The following is a 17403-nucleotide window of genomic DNA, read 5'->3' as shown; positions in this document are numbered from 1 at the left end:
GAGCCATGAGCAATATACTTATAGTGAAAACTGGAAAACAAAAAGTCAAAAAAAAAAAAAGGTTGAAAAAAAAGAAAAAAAAGGAAAAAGTGAAACAAGTCTTGGAATTTTAAATGTTTTTTAATAAAAAATATATAGGAACTTTCGGAGTAAAAGTGATGAAATATAAATGAAACTTGCTTTTCAAGTCATCTCAAGTCATTAGTCAACTTTTTCCTTTATCTCGTCGCAATTTGGTAGAGCTTTTAAGATTGTATTTAGTTTGAGCTCGAAAATATTGAATATGTGAGTATATTACAGATTTATAGTTTTATTGAAACGTGTTAATAATCTAATTATAATTTGTATAATCGTGTGGTCAGTGGCGGACCCAGAATTTTGTGCAAGCGGGTTCAGTCGAAAAAGTCCATAACTAATATAAGCGGTATAAACCGTATAAGCGGGTTCAAAAATAATTTCTATACAAAATTTATCTTGCTTTAACCATAATTTATATATATACATAATATTATTTTTTGAACGGAACCCGCTTCTAATCACTTGGGTCCGCCCCTGCGTGTGGTATAGTAAAATCTTTAATCGAATAGATGCGAATTCAATTCTCATTGGTTCCATTCACCTTCCCAATATAATAAGTACTAAATTCTTTTTTAAAAAATTAAGAAAATATGAAAAAGGATTGGGGAGCCTCTAAACTTCTCGATATCTCAAAAGCACATTGGAATCGTCTCCTTAATGCCTTTTCATTATCTTCTCAACAAATTGAGTTTGAATAATACAAATTGGTTAGCTGATGCTATAGCTAGATATCTCGAGTTCGATTCTTAAAATAAAAAAATTTCTTGATAAAAGATGCTTTATCCCTTTAGCGTGGATTACAAATGCCAAATAATCAACCAAAAAAATTCAATTTCAAGAAAAATTACTAAAAAAAGATGTACTTACACAAAAAAAATATTTTCAGAATTTTCTTAAATAAATGAAAAACAATGAAGAATATTTCATGGTACAAAACCTTATAGAGGGGGTTGGTCCGGTTGGATATCCAAAGTCCAAAGCCAATAGGGATCACAATAACAAGGGTATTATTGGAAATTCACATTCCACAATCATTGATCTTAAAATCTATTTATTCATATATATATAATAATAACAAAAGAATACTTGTATAATGTACTATATACCACCTACATACATATATCCTACGTGTATACAAATCATTATCTACGAAAAGTATAAAAAAAATAAAAATAAAAATAATCAAAAAATACATGTAATACAGCTGAAACTTTTTACCTCTTCTTTCTTTCTTTCTTAGGACTCTTTCTTTTATAAATCTTCTTTAATTGGGAAGAACACAGCAACTTCGGCTGAGTTATTTTTAAGTATAATTTTTAAAGTTTTTTTTTTCAGTTCTTTTTTAGTTTTATTAAATAAATATAAGCAATCCCTCACCAGCACTTGTTTAGAAGAACAAGAAAAACACAGAACCAAGCAACCCAGATAACCTCTTCATATATACTATTATATATAAGAAAAAAAATAATATAGAAGAGTTTTCGTGTTAAACTTGTTCTTACTCATTCTCTAAGATAATTATATTCTGTCCCCTTTCTCGTGGTTTTTTTTATAGTTTAATTTTCTTAAATCTTGCTTTTGGTTTTCTGTACAGTGTTTTCTTTTTAAATTTCTAGAAAAAATTTGTCTTTTTTATTATTTTGGTTACAAGAATCATAGATTTCATCTGGGGTTTCTGAGAACTGGGAGTTTGGTGGGGGCGGGGGTTGTAAAGTTTGGATTTTTATGTGATTTTTTCTGATTTGAAGTCTGAAATCTGCACTTTGTGAAGAATTGTTTGGTGGGTCAGTGAAATTTTGGAGTTATATTGCTGAATTCCTTTGTGGGTCTGCTGAAATTTGGGAAAAAATTGTAAAATATTTGGTGGGTTGTTTTTGGTTTTGGTCAATTTGGGAGGTTTTAGTAGATTTAACCTTAAAAATCTGATCTTGGTTGGGAGATCCCTTTTGGGGTTTATTAGGATTTGAGTAATTGGTGATTTTCACATAGTGTTTATGGCACTTTGACATCTGTTTGATAGATTTTCTGGGTTGAATCTTGAGGATTTGGGTTCTTGAAGTTGTGATTTGGAACTTTGTTTTGGTTGTTTGGTTGATATTTTGAGGGCTAAAATGAGTAGTTCAAATGCTTCATCAGGTGTAGTTCAAGTAGGCAAACTTTTGGTTCATATTGCTGAGAATGGGCAATCGTATGAACTGAATTGTGATGAATATACTCTTGTTGATGCTGTTCAGCAATTTCTTGAATCTGTTTCCGGTATTCCGATTGGTGATCAGCTTCTTTTGTGCTTAGATGTGAAACTTGAATTGCATTGTCCCCTTAGTACTTATAAGCTCCCATCCGATGACCGGGAAGTTATCTTGTTTAATAAAGCTAGAATGAGGAGCAATGCGCCACCTCCATTACCCGAGGAAGTTGAGATAATTGATATTCCTGACCCACCATTGCCATCGTCTTCTCATGACCCTCACCCTTTGGATGATGCTACAGACCCTGCCTTAAAAGCGTTGCCTTCTTATGAGAGGCAATTTAGGTTCCACTTCCAGAGCGGTCATGCCATTTATAGCCGTTCCCAAATGAGGATCGAGACTTGTGAGAGGCTTTTAAGAGAGCAAAAAGTGCAAGAACGGGCATTAGGGATTGCTAGGGGCAATCTTGATCACTTCTATGGGATGATAGTGCAAAATTACAATGACTTTTTAAAGTGTTATTCCCAGCAATATCGTAGCCATTCTAATTTGCTATCTAATTTTGGAAGGGATATAGAGAAGTTGAGGTCTTGCAAACTTCATCCTGCTTTGCAGACTGCTAACCGCAAGTGCTTGCTGGATTTCGTGAAAGAAGAGAACTTGCGGAAGTTGGCAGAGGATTGTAGTGGTTCACATAGGCAGTTTGAGAATAAAGTCGCCGAATTTAAGCACGAGTTTGGAGAGCTAGAGCACAATGCTAAGCATTTATTTTCTACCAAAGGTTCACATATTATTAGGGAAGTGGAACTAGCTATCAGAGACCATCAGAAATATGTCAGTGAACAGAAAAGCATAATGCAGGCTTTGAGGTTTTCTCTCCACCTCTTCCTCTCTTACTTTCTCTGAGAAGCTTATTAATTTACATGTGGTGCATACCTGCCAATATATTTATGTTGTGCTTGTCTGCAGTGTTGTCAAAGGCGAAAAGCTCTAAAAAATGCTCCAGGTTGATTGGGGCTTTAAGCATTTAAGTTTGGGTTTTAGTTTTAAAAAAAAGGCGCAATGAAGGAAAAAAAATAAAAATATACACTATGTAATTTAAGAAAAAGGTAACAAAGTCATTCATACTGTTTTCCTTAACAACTAATACACTTATTTGTCGATATTTGTCGTTTAGTACCGCTCGATTCAAGACAGAACTCATGGACAATGAGTGCACACGCCTTATTGTCTTCTCTATACGGAAGCACAGCTTAAGCGAGGCAGAGCGCCCTTCCCAAGCTTTTTATGAGCTTCAGGGCATAAGCGCACCTTAAATGAGCATTTGACAACACTACCTGTCCGCAGTGCTAATCTACTGATTTGGAGGCTAAGCTTGGGGACAGTTTTCTGCTTGCTTCATGTAGGTTTTGGTGATACTTAGACTTGTAGAAAGAAGTTCTTGGTAATGAATTATAGAGTCTTTTGCACAACGGATGGACCTTCTCTAAGAAAATGTTATAGATACTTCTTTTGGCCCCTTTTTTTAGATATCTAAAGTGAGTGATACTTCCTTGGCTCTTACACCTTGCAAGACTTTCGGGTTAAAGGTAACTCAGTAACTTAAATACTTTCTGTGCGAGTTATTTGTGGATGTCATGTTCACGGATGGCTCAAATGATTTAAAACTGAAGTCACGTGTGAAGCGACAAAGGGTGAAATCTGATTCGGAAGTTCTCGAGCACTCTCCTTCGTTGATATTGTTCTTGTTTAGTTCGACCTTTCTGTGGTCTCAGATTTTTAGTAGAAAGAACCATCCTCATTTATAAGCTGAAGCATTAGTTTGACTTTGATCATTAGTTTTACCAAATGATTTTTTGTTTTCCAGTAGGGGGTCACGTTTCAGAGGTGAAGGTAGTTGATAGATGACAACTCCTTATATGTCAAAATAGATCCTTAGACCATATGTATTTCTTTCTGGGTTAGCTATTAAGCTATATCCAGCAATTTGGAACATGTAAAGAATGCTCAGGATGTTTACAATCTTTGTCATGTCACAATGATCTGGATGGACGAAGGTAAGGAGCCCTGGATTTTGATGTTTTTTAACCTTAGAGTCTGAAGGATTATAGGATGACTGTTGAATTAATTGCTTTGAGTACATTCGTTGCTTTACCTGGATATAGTCAATTTGTTTTTCCTTGGATAAGAATGACTATTGACACAGCTTTTAAGATGCTGTTAGTTTGCCTTCTTATGTTTGATATCTCTGTTCATTTTATATGCAGCAAGGATGTGAATATGGTAAAAAAGCTTGTGGATGACTGTTTGGCCAACCAGTTATCATCTTCACTCCGTCCGCATGATGCTGTTTCAGCCTTGGGACCGATGTATGAATGCCATGAGAAAAGTTACCTTCCCAAGATGCAGGCTTGTGATGGTGAAATCTCAAATTTGGTTGACTTCTGCAATGATAAAAAGAATGAAATGAACATTCTTGTGCATAGTTACATGCAAAAGGTAGCATATATCCAGTACACCATCAAAGATATACGATGCAAGTTTGCTGTTTTCCAGGAAGCTTTGAGGCGTCAAGGCGATTTATTCGAGCACTTAAAAGTGGTCCGAGGGATTGGTCCTGCTTACAGGGCATGCCTTGCTGAAGTGGTACGAAGAAAAGCGGCAATGAAACTATACATGGGAATGGCTGGACAATTAGCTGAACGGCTTGCAACCAGGAGGGAGACAGAAGTTCGTAGAAGAGAGGAGTTTCTGAGAGTTAATAGTACATACATTCCTCGGGATATTTTGGCTTCCATGGGACTGTACGATACCCCTAACCACTGTGATGTCAATATAACTCCTTTTGACACTAAATTGCTTGACGTTGATATCTCAGACATTGATCGATATGCTCCTGAGTATCTGTTGGGACTCTCTTCCAGGAGTGAAAAACACGGGACATCAAAGAGTCCGCTTTCCATGTCTAACGACGGTTCTCAATTAGCTGAAACTGAGTTAAGTGACTTTGCTGAGAAAATTGATTGTGAGGGATTACTTCAGGGTTCAGAGGTTCTGGATATTGCTGGAACTAGCAAAATGGAAGTGGAGAATGCAAAATTGAGGGCTGAACTTGCTTCTAAGATAGCCTTTATGTGTTCTACCTGTCCTGATTTTGATTATGAATCGCTTGATGACAGTAAAATTGATAGTGCACTGAAAGAAGCAAGAGAGAAAACCTCTGAGGCTCTACATCTGAAAGAAGAGTACGAAAAGCACCTTCATTCTATGCTTAAGACGAAACAAATTCAGTGTGAATCTTATGAAAAACGGATTCAGGAGTTGGAACAGCGGTTGTCTGATCATTACTCACAAGGGCACACACATTCTGCTGATGAGGGTGTTTCTAACTTAACTGTTTCAGCTGTGAAGAATGATGACAGCAAATCTGACATGCCTCATATGCCCACTGAAGTCATGGATGAGGTTTCTTGTGCTTCTAGTTCATCAAATATCAAACCTGGCTCTAAACAAATTAAGGAACAAGAAGGCTTAGATGACAATATGACTGATTCCTCTGGCATGATAAACCCTCAGTTGGATTCATCTATGCTAGATCCACATCGTGAAGAAGAGCATGAGAACCTTCCCGTGAAAGACAAGAAAGATACCGGATTAGCGGCTGGTGGAGATATCACACTTGCGACAAGTTCCATGGCTGTGAGTATATCCCACCCTCAGAATGACATACCTTCTGAAGTAACTGGTGAACAAGATTTGGATGCTAAAGAAAGATCGGATCTTCTCCTGGAGTTGCAAGGTGTCGTGGCTGAAAAATCAAAGCTACTGGATGAAAGCGAAGCCAAGGTAAAATCCTTAACAGAGGAGGTAGCCAAGCTGGTGAGAGAGCTGGAGATCAGAGGGAAGCTTCTTGATGAATCTCAGGTATTCTTTAGTTTCCTGAACTTCTTTAAATTTCTGGTAACTGCTGGAATTATCATGACCTTAGAATTCCAGATTCTTGAAAGTATAATCTTAGCGTCCATAGCTTGTCTTCCATGTATTTATATGTTTTTTGGAGTCATAACTTTCTTTAGAGAAGCTGGTAGGAGGATCGAAGTAACTAGTGTTCTCTTCCTGTGCAAGAATAGATATATCGCTTGAGGATCATTGACATGCAAGAACAGAAGTATCGCTTAAGGATCATTGATGTAATTTCAATGTGGTTGTGGATAATTTTATGGGTGTATTTCCTTGGTAAAAGAAATTTATGTATGCATTTCCAATATTAGTGTTAAGGAATTAGGTTATCCTGCTAAATTGCTGCTCCTGGAAAATTTATGCTTGGATGCTAAATGGATGTCCTTAGGATTTGTTGATTTATTACTGCGCCACTATCTCTTCTCATCTTCTTGAGCCGAGAGTCTATCGGAAACAACCTCTCTACTCCTCCGGAGTAGGGGTAAGGTCTACGTACACACTATCCTCCCCAGACCCCACTTGTGGAATTCAACTGGGTTGTTGTTGCGGTAGGTCAATCATAAGAATGTTGCGTGATATGTGGGTTAGGCTCACATGATGGGCTGAATTCTGCCACAAACAAAAGCCCGGTATTTAAGTGGAAAAGGCAGAAGGGCAGGCTCATTATCCACCCAGTTTAAAACCGTGCGTCACTGGCACTTGAGGATTTTTCGATTATAAAAAATATTTTATGTGCTATGTGACTATAGGAGGCTATTTGCTTCACTTACTAGTTACCTGGGAGTTGTAATACATAGATGATTCGTGAATAATAATGAGTGGTTGTTGTGTGATGAATAATAATACATGGACTGTTATACAAAGATTGTGATGTCCAAGCCTAGAATTAGCTTTATCGGAGTATTGCTAATGCATGTTGATATTTTATGTTGTATAAATAATACAAAGATTCTGCATGGGTTAGTTACATGGAATTTTATACTATATCAGTCTTATAGAGTTATATAAAATGGAGAGTTTTATGCCGGAATTATGTTTTCTCGTACAGCAAAACCGAGCAAGCTTTAAGTGGTTTATTGGTAAATTGCCTAGTCATATGGATAAATCAAATTATTATCTACAGTGAAAAAGAATGGGTTGTAAAGCTATCAAATCTTGATCATTCCTAATCCTTAACCAACCAACCCAAATCCTTAAAATTTTAATGCGTTTTCTGGAAGAGGACATGTAACACTGAAGGTACAGAAATGCTCACTGAGAATGCATGAATAAAGTCTTCTGTTTTTCGTTATTCATTGACCTGTGGTTTGTCATTTCCAATAATACCCCTCTGTAGTGCTGATGTAGTTCCTTGGATGTAGTGCAAGCTTTATACCTAAAGTGTAATGAGTAAAATTGTAAATGAATGAAGAGTTAAGCCATACAAATTTAATATCTTGGGGGATGAATAAATTAGCTCTATCCTATCGGTCACTCTTTGTCATAGTTGTTGAGAGAGTTTTCTCTACAATACTAGGTCAAAAGTTCAAAGCTGGTAGTTTGCAAACAAAAAAAAAAGAAGAAGATGGATTTCTCTTGCACTGTGAAGACTCTTACAAGTTACAATAGAGTCCTTTGTTAGAGTTAGGCCTAATGTGTGACGGCAATTGTTATCTCATGGTATGCTAATTTATTGATCGACTTTTACTTAATCCTTTTCTATAATTAACTTGCAGATGAATTGTGCCCATCTAGAGAATTGTCTTCATGAAGCGAGAGAGGAAGCTCAAACCCATCTATGTGCAGCTGATAGAAGGGCTTCTGAGTATAGTGCTTTGCGTGCTTCTGCAGTTAAAATGCGCAGCCTCTTTGAAAGATTGAGAGCGTGTGTGTTGTCCGGTGGTGTAGCTGGTTTGCCTGAGTCCTTGCGTGCGTTATCTCAATCTTTAGCCAAGTAAGTTCTCGCCGTTCACTCTGCTTTATACTTTGTTTTGTGATGCATGACAAAAACTTACTAATCTGTAAAATACTTTTTTAGTTGGTGGTCATAAAATGTTTAAGATGCAAGATCCATCGGGAAATAACGATGTGTTCATTTTTCCATAACCAACCCCATTAAAGAACTTCTAGCGTGCCATTAATTATCTTGATGCCTTTTCACCTAGCCTTATTCTTTAGTTTTCTTTATTTTCAGAGTACAATATTTCCACATTTTAGACATGGGTTTCCTCTATTTTAACTTGCTTTCAACTCAATGATGAATCACCAGCTTGATATTTGCATGGCTCAACACCTTCAATATGTATATTATATCTTATTCAAGAAACTTGTCAAAGTTCTTCTCAAGGATAAAATGCTTAAGCCATGATCTTGTTTATATTAGTTCCAGTCCTCAAATCTAACCTAGTGATCAAAAGGAATGTCTTGCGATTTTGGCAATTGGAGTCGTGTCAAGGGGCTTTTTTTTTGCTTGCTTCTATGCAGTAAATGAGAATAAGTGGAGTGAAGAAATGTGTTGAATAACTATAAAAATTTTCTTTTATCCCTAAATTCTACAAGGGGAGAACTAAATGTAACTAGGGAGCAATTCCTGATATTATAACATGTTTGTTTTTGGATTAACTACTTAAAATATTAGGAGTTAGGACAATGACTACCATTTGTTGACTGTCAGCCCATTGGTTTACTGGTGGAGTGGACTAAAAATATAATGGTAATAATTACTGTATATGCAATCTTTTCACTAACACAGGCTGATGCAAGTTAAATTGATTTGTTTTTAGTTCAATCAATGAAAAAGAAGAAGATGGCTCAGCTGAATTTCGTGAATGCATTCGGGTACTTGCTGATAAAGTTGGTGCGTTATCAAGGCACCGAGCGGACCTGGCTGACAAATGTACCAAGTTTGATGCTGCAAATAAACAGCTAGCGAAGGAGTTGGACGAAAAGAAAGAATTGGTTAACACCCTCTATAAAAAGCATCAACACGAGAAGCAGGTACACTTTATAGTAACTAGTATTCTGGTCATATACATAGTACCATTACTACAATGTGATCTATTCTCAAGGTATTTGTAGTTTGTCTATGTTTGAGCTTTCAGTTTCATAGACAATGAAAGTACTGTTATGTTAAGCAATGGTTTGGAAATACAATTAATAAGGATAGCATGTAGCGGCTGTAAATTGTTCTCGTTTTCTCTCTTTCCTTGATCTTTTTTTGGGAAGTGTTCCCTCTTAGATTGATCTTAATCTATATTGCGGAAAAAATAGAAATATTGCTGGTTAGGACAATGGTTTGGGCATGATTTTAAAGTGACAGAAAAAGTTTGATCCATTGAAATTTCTTGTTTATGCGACTTATTCTTTCCTAATTGTTAATCAGGCAAACAAAGAGAAGATATCGTTTGGGCGTTTAGAAGTCCATGAGATTGCAGCATTTGTCCTCAACTCTACTGGAAATTATGAGGCTATCAATCGAAACAGTCCTCGTTACTATCTCTCTGCAGAATCTGTGGCTTTGTTTACTGACCATCTTCCAAATCGTCCAAGTTACATCGTAGGGCTGGTTGTGCATATTGAACGACAGACTGTGAGGCTGCCACCCTCAACATCAGTTCGAGCTGACCATGATAGAGACCGTTTAGATATACTGACTTCTGACACAGGAACGACCAATCGTTTGTCCTTGAATTCAGGATCAACTACGAACCCGTATGGTCTCCCTGTCGGCTGTGAATACTTCGTAGTGACAGTAGCCATGTTACCTGATACCGCCATTCATTCGTCACCTACTTCCTGATCTCATGAATGGAAATGAAAGAAATGAGGGAAGAAAAACAAAATTGTACAGAATGATTTATATAGTAACTAGTACTCTTTTTAGAGGGATTCTTTGCTTGATTTCCCAATGTACAGCTGATGATGAAAATCAATCAGAACTCTTTCTGTGTATATAGCTTTTTTCTTATAAACATGTAAAGTTCTGTGAATATTCATCCTCCTTTTGTTAGTGCCTTTATCAAAACATTTGAATATTCATCCTCCTTTTGTTAGCGCCTTTATCAAAACATTTGAATATTCATCCTCCTTTTGTTATTGCCTTTATCAAAACATTTGAATATTCATCCTTCTTTTAGTATGCGGTTGTTATTGCTGGTTGTTACTGCTTTTTTTTTTTCTTTGTGCCAGAGGTCTATCGGAAACAGCCTCTCTACCCTCAAGGTAAGGGTAAGGTCTGCATACACACTACCCTCCCCAGACCCCACTCTTGGGATTATACAAAGTTTTTTTTTGTTGTTGAATCCTTCTTTTGGTAGTGCCTTTATGGCTTTATCAAATGTTTGATTATAGCTCATGGCATCATCGTCATGAGATTTGCAGGCCCGACTAATCCGGATTCGTGTGATGTAAGCCCCACTAAAAGGGATAATGCTCCCTATGAGGAGTTATTTCGAAGGTCTGAACGCCCCTTATTGAATTCGAGATGTCTAGTTAAGGGCAAGTCGCACCACACTCATTGGTGGTTGGTGCCTTTGATCTTTTATTTTAGCTGGACTTTGTTGTGAAAAACCTTGTTTAGTGCCTAGTGCTTGTCCATTTATCCTTTTTATTTTATTGAATATGTTGAGTTATTAATTATTTGTTGTGGCAGCTGAATGTTTGGCTATTAACTAGAGGAGTCAAGTGTTGTTTTTACTTTTCAGTAAGGTGAAGAAGCAAACACCTTACTGGATTGAAATTGGTGGCCATTTTAGTAATTTGAAAAAAGAAGAAAATTATTCACACCTAGTACAATTTCTGATATATGTTAAAGGTAACAAAGCTTTTAAAAGTCACAATTTAAGTGTAAGATTTCAATCTCACTAAAAGCCTTTTCTTCCTCTCATTATTCTTGAGTTCATAGTTGTAACTATCCTAAGTGATATGATTGTGTAAATACATTTTTAGACCATCAATGCATGTGACTTCAAATTATAGTATTACGAAATCAATTCTATTTGACCTAATGGTTATTGTCATACATCTGGATTTTTCTATTTGAAGGGGAGCCTTGAAGCAACAGTCAACTTGTTTTTGTATGACCTATAGATTACGGGTTCGAGCCGAGCCACGTTGCTTGCATTAAGGTAGGCTTCTTACATTGTACCCCCTTAGGGTGCGACCCTTCCGTAAATCCTGGATGAATGCAGCATCGAATAGACCTTTTTTTGGATTTTTCTATTTGTAAAAAAGAAAATTAATATTACCAAGAAATTCTAGCCATTTGCGTTTGCCAGCTAATAATTAACATTAAAGAAACTTTTCATCTAAAATATTAAGCCAACTAATTTTTTCCCCGATATTAAGCCAACTAGTGTTTTTGAAATTATTTTTATTTTTAATTTCTCTATGTCGGTTAGGTTAACTCAATTATTTAGAAAATATTCCACATAAATAATGGACCCCACAACCAAAACCTTTAAAAGCCAATTTTACCACTCTTTGCCCCAAAAACAAACCTCTGAATTTCAAATCCCTCTTTCTTTCTTCTCAATCCACCGCCCCTCTTCAAAATTTTGTCTTTTTTTTTCTTATATTCACACCCCCTTTAACCCTAATTAGTGTCTCTTAATTACTCTTTCAGTTCCTTAACAACAGGTGCATACTTGTTCTATATATATTTGTAGATGAATCAAGAATTGATTATGCTGTTCATACTGGTTTTATTCTATTGTTAATTTCTTGTTTTCGGATTTTTTTTCAAATATCGTCTTCTGGGTATTTGAGTTTTCGATGTTTCTTCGTATTTTTTAGACACCCATATGGCGTTCTTGATTTTTTTTTTTTAGGTTTATTTGATTTTTTTAATTGTGTTTTTAAGGTTTGTTAGCTTGTGTGTTGCTGTAGATATTAGTTACTACTACATGTCAGGTGTAATGAGTTTTTCATTAATTTGTGGAAGTATTAAGTGGCCGTTTGGTTACAAATTACAAGTATATAAGCAAAAATAATCCTGGTATAAAAATTCGTATTGTTTTACATAGTGTTTGGTATGAAGTACACAACCCTGCATTGCAAGTTAATCTTGGTGGAACTTTATATGATTCCAGTATTAAACTCATACATCATGCGTATTTTAATACCGAAAATCAAATGTTGTATAGCTAATAGAGGTATAAGTTATATAGGAATCTATGTATTATTTTATACGTAATAGAAGGCGGAATAAGCAATACGTGTATAAGAGCATCTAAAGCCAAAAATGCCCTAAAAACAATCCCTGTATTATCTAATCACCGTATAACAATCCCCACTATTATTTATTCTCGACATAAAAATCTCCGTACAAACAATCTATGCATTACAATCCCTGTTTAACTAACCCATCAATCAAATGACCGGTAAGTGTAATAAACTGAGAATACGATTAATTGGTGGATATTGTTAATAGAGATTGCCGGACAGGTTCTATATAATTCTCATATGTTTTTATGGTGACCGTTTCTTTTGCTTCAGTTTTCGTGTTATCCCACTGTTTTTGGTAATATGTCGTGTTATTGTTTTTTCCATGGTTTATACACTATTGTTTTCCTTTCAACAAGGGATGTGACTATGCTTCCCCTGTTTTGAGGGTCTATCAAAAACAACCTCTCTACCTTCACAAGGTAGGGGTAAGGCTGTACACGTACTACCCTCCCCGGACCCCACATGTGGGATTACACTGGGTTTGTTGTTGTTGTTGTATGTTTTTATGGTGACTGTTTCAGTTATTTCTGTGAGTTTTAGGTGTAATAAGCTGGGAATAGGATTTATTGGTGGATATAGTTAATGTAGACAGGTCCTATTTAAACTCACATGCTTTATGGTGACCCTTTTGGCCTTTTGGTTATTTATGGTAGTTTAATTTATTAAATTGGTAACAGTATTTATCAGTGGATAAAGTTAATAGAGAGAAAAATTTACTGTCGGTTGGACAACTTTTCATCACTAGATTTATCTATAATCTATGTATGGACGCTTTGCAGTGTGCATAACGTGCATGTGTTATAGATGGTATCGTTTTACATTTCAGCAGGTGTGACCTATTGTTGTGGTTATTGCAGTAGCACAATAAATGGAGGGCCTTTGTTGCTGAGGTGATTTGCCGCTTTGCATTAGCTTCTTCGTTGGACGAAGCTAATTTCAAGTTCATCTGATCATCAAATATGGTTGGCGGCCCTTTAAGTCGGAAATGTAAAACGAATGGCTCCATCTGTAGTAAAGTTGAGGAAAAGCGGTTAGAAGCCCCAGTTCCTACTTCAGTGTCATCTGTTCGGAGATCTCCTGTTTTATCTAGCAAGAAGGACACCACCCATAATCTAAAGAAGAATTCATCACTTGCTTTTAGCACAAAAGTATTGTGTGGAAAAGAAACAGAAAGTACACCGGAGTTGAGGAGTGCTGAGACAAGGAATAGAAGTTCATTTTCCGCACCTACAATTAGTTCTTCTAGAAAAACTAATACAGAAAAGCAAAATGGTAACACTAAATTTTCTTTCCTTTCATGTCCTCCTCTGGATGAAGAACAATATACTTTGATAAAGCATGACTTTTTGCTAATATTGATTCCAATATTAGCAAAAGAAGATTGTGAGGAACTCCTTGAGTCAAGTACCTATGTCCACACGACCAATTTCCTTTTCTAATCTTAGTTAATTATAATAAGATTTTCAAATGGCCGAGGATAATCTAAATCTGGTTTGGATATGCTTTCACGTTTTCCTCATGGTTTTGTGGCTTGTCTCTTTATTATCTTTTATTTTTTTAAATTTTCAAGTCCATGTAGTGAGCAGCCAACTAGATTAGTGAAAAAGGCATATACTCGTTTTTGGTATAAGAGAAGCCAGTAAGATTACATTGTAACTTGTGAGTATCTCCATGTAAAATGACACGTAATGAATAATTTCCCCCATTTTATTTTGGTCCCTGCAAGTTAACTAAGATTAATGCTCTTGCTCTCGTTTCTCTCCCTCCCCTACCTCGCATAAGATAGAAAAGAGATTGGACTCAATTCCTCTCTCTTACCTATAAATAAGGGGGGTCAGATACTTTGACTGTTAAGCCTTCTTTGGCGCTCAATATCTTTGGTTGTGAGACCGGCGCTATTTCAGATTGCTTTACTGATATGGAACTGGAGCTTACTTCCATGATAAAGAGAGACATTCCTATAATTCCTTCAGTCTTGATGTATGTTCCGTTATTCATCCCTCGGGTCTCTGACTGAATTGTTCATGTCAGGCGTCGACAACGTAGACAGATATTCTTAATTAATGGCTAGAGTTCATATTGAGGGGCTACATGAATGATATGGTATTTGAGGTTGTGGCTAAGCATTATATGCGTTTTTGCCATTTGGTTTAGTATAGAGCCAAACTAGGGACAAATTATTTGGAATATTATAAGTTATCTGGAGTACTTATACTGCTTCTTAGATTTGAAGGTTACTGATGAAACCTATATAATGCATTAGAACATATACTTTTTCTGCAAATGAATTCTGATTTCGAGAGTCAAACAAGTTGTTCTTTGACTACGGCTTTTTCATATACCTTTTTAAATATTTTGAATTGTTAATTATTGTGACTTATAGTACTTTTTATGTAGTTTCCAAATATATAAATTTTACTTTAAAAAACTTAAAGATTCTATGTTCGAATTCATGGTCAAAGTTAAGAAGTTTGACTCTCGAAATTGGAAAATATCATCCTTTTCGGGACGGAAGGAGTAAAATTTTAGTATCAGCATGAAAAGTACTCCTTTCCCTTATTTTAGAGGATCCATATACTTTTTGTTCCAACTATTGCTTCATGAGATTTCTTACATTGATTACTACTTCTGACAGATCATACAGTCCAAGTCCCGCAAATGAAGACAAGGTTAAAAAAAGGTTCGGAATCAGAAGCAATTAAGACAAGCCAAGTGAAAGATACTCCTGCTCCTGGAAGACCACCCTTGCCTCCTGTAGCTAAGAAAATCAAGAAGATTTCAGCGGCCGCGTCTCAAGTCCTACAGGAAATAACTCCAATCCAGACTTCTATCCATCAATCACAACCAACACCTAGACATACAAAGAGCTCTGAACTTCAGAAGACTTCATCTAAGACCCAGCTTTCGCATCAAAAGATGCAGGGCAAAGCTCTTGTCCATCAGTCCAAATTTCAAAAGGCTCCAACTTCAGACCTTTCGCAAAAAAGGACCCTCAACCAGAATTCGGTGGGAAAGACAAGGATCCCTACTTCCATCAGGCAGTCTAAATCGTCCACAAGTACCAAGGAGCCTTTAAGAATTAATGAAGAGCCTATCCACCATATTATATGGGAAGGTATGTCCAAAATTTTATCTCTTCTTAGTGTTCCGAGACCACTATCTAGGGTAGGAAAGCTGCGCTTTAATCTTAAGCAAATGGGATAGATGGGCTTACAGAACATAAGCGATCCTAAATTTACTGGTTGGTAGATATATAGATCCAGTCATACTATAAATGTTATGGCGAGTTAATATGCTTACTTTTTTCTGGAATGTGCACAACAACGATGATTTCAATGGCATAATCTTTCTTGTGCTGCCCTTATCGGGATAAACACAGTGTTCGGCAGCATATGCATTTCAGTTTTTTCTGCTTTAGTGCATTGCTAATCAATAATCTGTACACTGCAGGTCCGGATGAAACATTTGAATCTTCTGGAATCACGTGCCCACTATGCGAAAATGATCTGTTGTACATGCCTGATGAATATGTAGACGGATATTATGATGATGTTGAACCTTCGGTTCTCCCAAATGTTGCTATTTTGCCGTGTGGTCATTCTTTTCACAGTGTATGCTTGGATGGAATTGCCCCTGAAGAAAACTCAGGTGATCCTCCATGCTATTTTTGTCTCAGTTGCATGTCTTGAGTATTATGAGTCCCGTCTCCTTTCTTCCGGATTCTCAAATCAAATTTGTTGGGGGCATTCTTGAAGCAGCTTCAAGTAAATTTTGCCAACTGTACAGATCCCTTATGGTCTCCTTCCCTTTCGACTGTGTAGCCGCTCTAGCAGATACTACAAGCCCTTTGTCCCACGCATCTAACCAGCTCGGGTGGGTCACCGTTTTTGCCGAAAACTCTCATTTTGTGAAGCGTTGGAAAGCCTCGAGATGACATGCAGAATAAAGTCTTTCTTCAATTTCAGCTGCTCATTTTAGTTCAATTTATTTTTGTCAATTTAGAAATAGCAATATATTGAGGCCAATTTCTCAAGATTATTTCCAGGATTTTACATGCTTATTAAAAGTTTTCAGAGCTTCAGTTTTGGCATGGTTTTTTACTTCCTCCATTTCCTATTTATACAAATTAGGAACATGCCTCTTTGAGTAATTTAACGTCATAGCACTTGACCATAGTTGATTTTGTGTTGCATGCATTTCTAGATGTTTCATGACGCCAAAATCTGCCTTAATATGACTATTGAAAATACAGCAGCATAAAGTATATAATATCGTGTTGCATGTCCCCAAAACACCAAAAAAAAAAAAAAATTCGAAACGTCAAAAGGCAACGTTAGTCATGTGATGCAATGAGTATTGCTCACTAGACCGTTTTCTATGGACCTAAAAAAGTTTAGACCAATCGGAGTCCGTCACCAAAAAGTTGATATAATCACAAATTCGTGTTGCATGACCATGAAACGCCATAAAATAACCTCGAAAGTCATGGCGAAGCAATGAGTATTGGTCATTAGGCCGTTTCCTATTGACCTACAAAAATTCAGGTCAATCGGAGTCCGTTAATAAACTTCTACAAAATCAGCATGTACTAATACACGCGAGAAAGTGAATATAATCATAAAGTATAGCATGATCTCGAAATGCCATAAAATGAACTCGAAAGTCATGGGGAACCAATGAGTATTGGTCACAAGGTCGTTTTCTATGTTACTACAAAATTTCAGGCTAATCAATGTCCGTAAAAAAAATTCTACAAAATCAACATATACTAATACACACCAAAAAGTGAATATAGTCATAAATTTGTATTGCACGACCTCAAAACCCTAAAAAATAAACCCAAATTGCCAAAAAGCAACATTAGTCATGGCGAAACAATGAATATTGGTCACTAAGTTGTTTCCCATGGACCTAAGGTATTTTAGACCAATTGGAGTCCGTCAAAAAGATTCTATAAAATCAACATGTACTA

General features: G+C 36.3%; 2 protein-coding genes across 3 annotated transcripts; both read left to right on the top strand.

The window, feature by feature from the left end:
- The first annotated feature begins 1352 nt into the window (after positions 1 to 1352).
- LOC104246462 (autophagy-related protein 11) lies at positions 1353 to 10249 on the top strand. The gene is made up of 5 exons (XM_009802271.2): positions 1353 to 3136; positions 4535 to 6191; positions 7943 to 8160; positions 8990 to 9203; positions 9589 to 10249. Exons 1-5 carry the CDS (start codon positions 2190 to 2192, stop codon positions 10003 to 10005), a joined length of 3453 nt encoding a protein of 1150 aa, XP_009800573.1. The 5' UTR covers positions 1353 to 2189; the 3' UTR covers positions 10006 to 10249.
- Positions 10250 to 11712: 1463 nt separating this feature from the next.
- Positions 11713 to 16518, top strand: LOC104246460 (uncharacterized). Of its 2 annotated transcripts, none has more exons than XM_009802269.2 (5): positions 11713 to 11843; positions 13289 to 13703; positions 15067 to 15546; positions 15882 to 16079; positions 16190 to 16518. In XM_009802269.2, the coding sequence occupies exons 2-5, from the start codon at positions 13391 to 13393 to the stop codon at positions 16363 to 16365; spliced, it is 1167 nt and encodes a 388-aa protein (XP_009800571.1). In that variant the 5' UTR covers positions 11713 to 11843; positions 13289 to 13390; the 3' UTR covers positions 16366 to 16518. The 2 variants fall into 2 exon arrangements, with proteins under 2 accessions (XP_009800571.1, XP_009800572.1); XM_009802270.2 differs by having other exon boundaries at positions 16218 to 16364.
- The last annotated feature ends 885 nt before the right edge of the window (positions 16519 to 17403 follow it).

Source organism: Nicotiana sylvestris, chromosome 11 (genome assembly GCF_000393655.2).
Source record: "Nicotiana sylvestris chromosome 11, ASM39365v2, whole genome shotgun sequence".
Classification (NCBI taxonomy): domain Eukaryota; kingdom Viridiplantae; phylum Streptophyta; class Magnoliopsida; order Solanales; family Solanaceae; genus Nicotiana; species Nicotiana sylvestris.
Note: the sequence above shows the minus strand (reverse complement) of the source record. Positions and strands in the feature narration are given on the sequence as shown.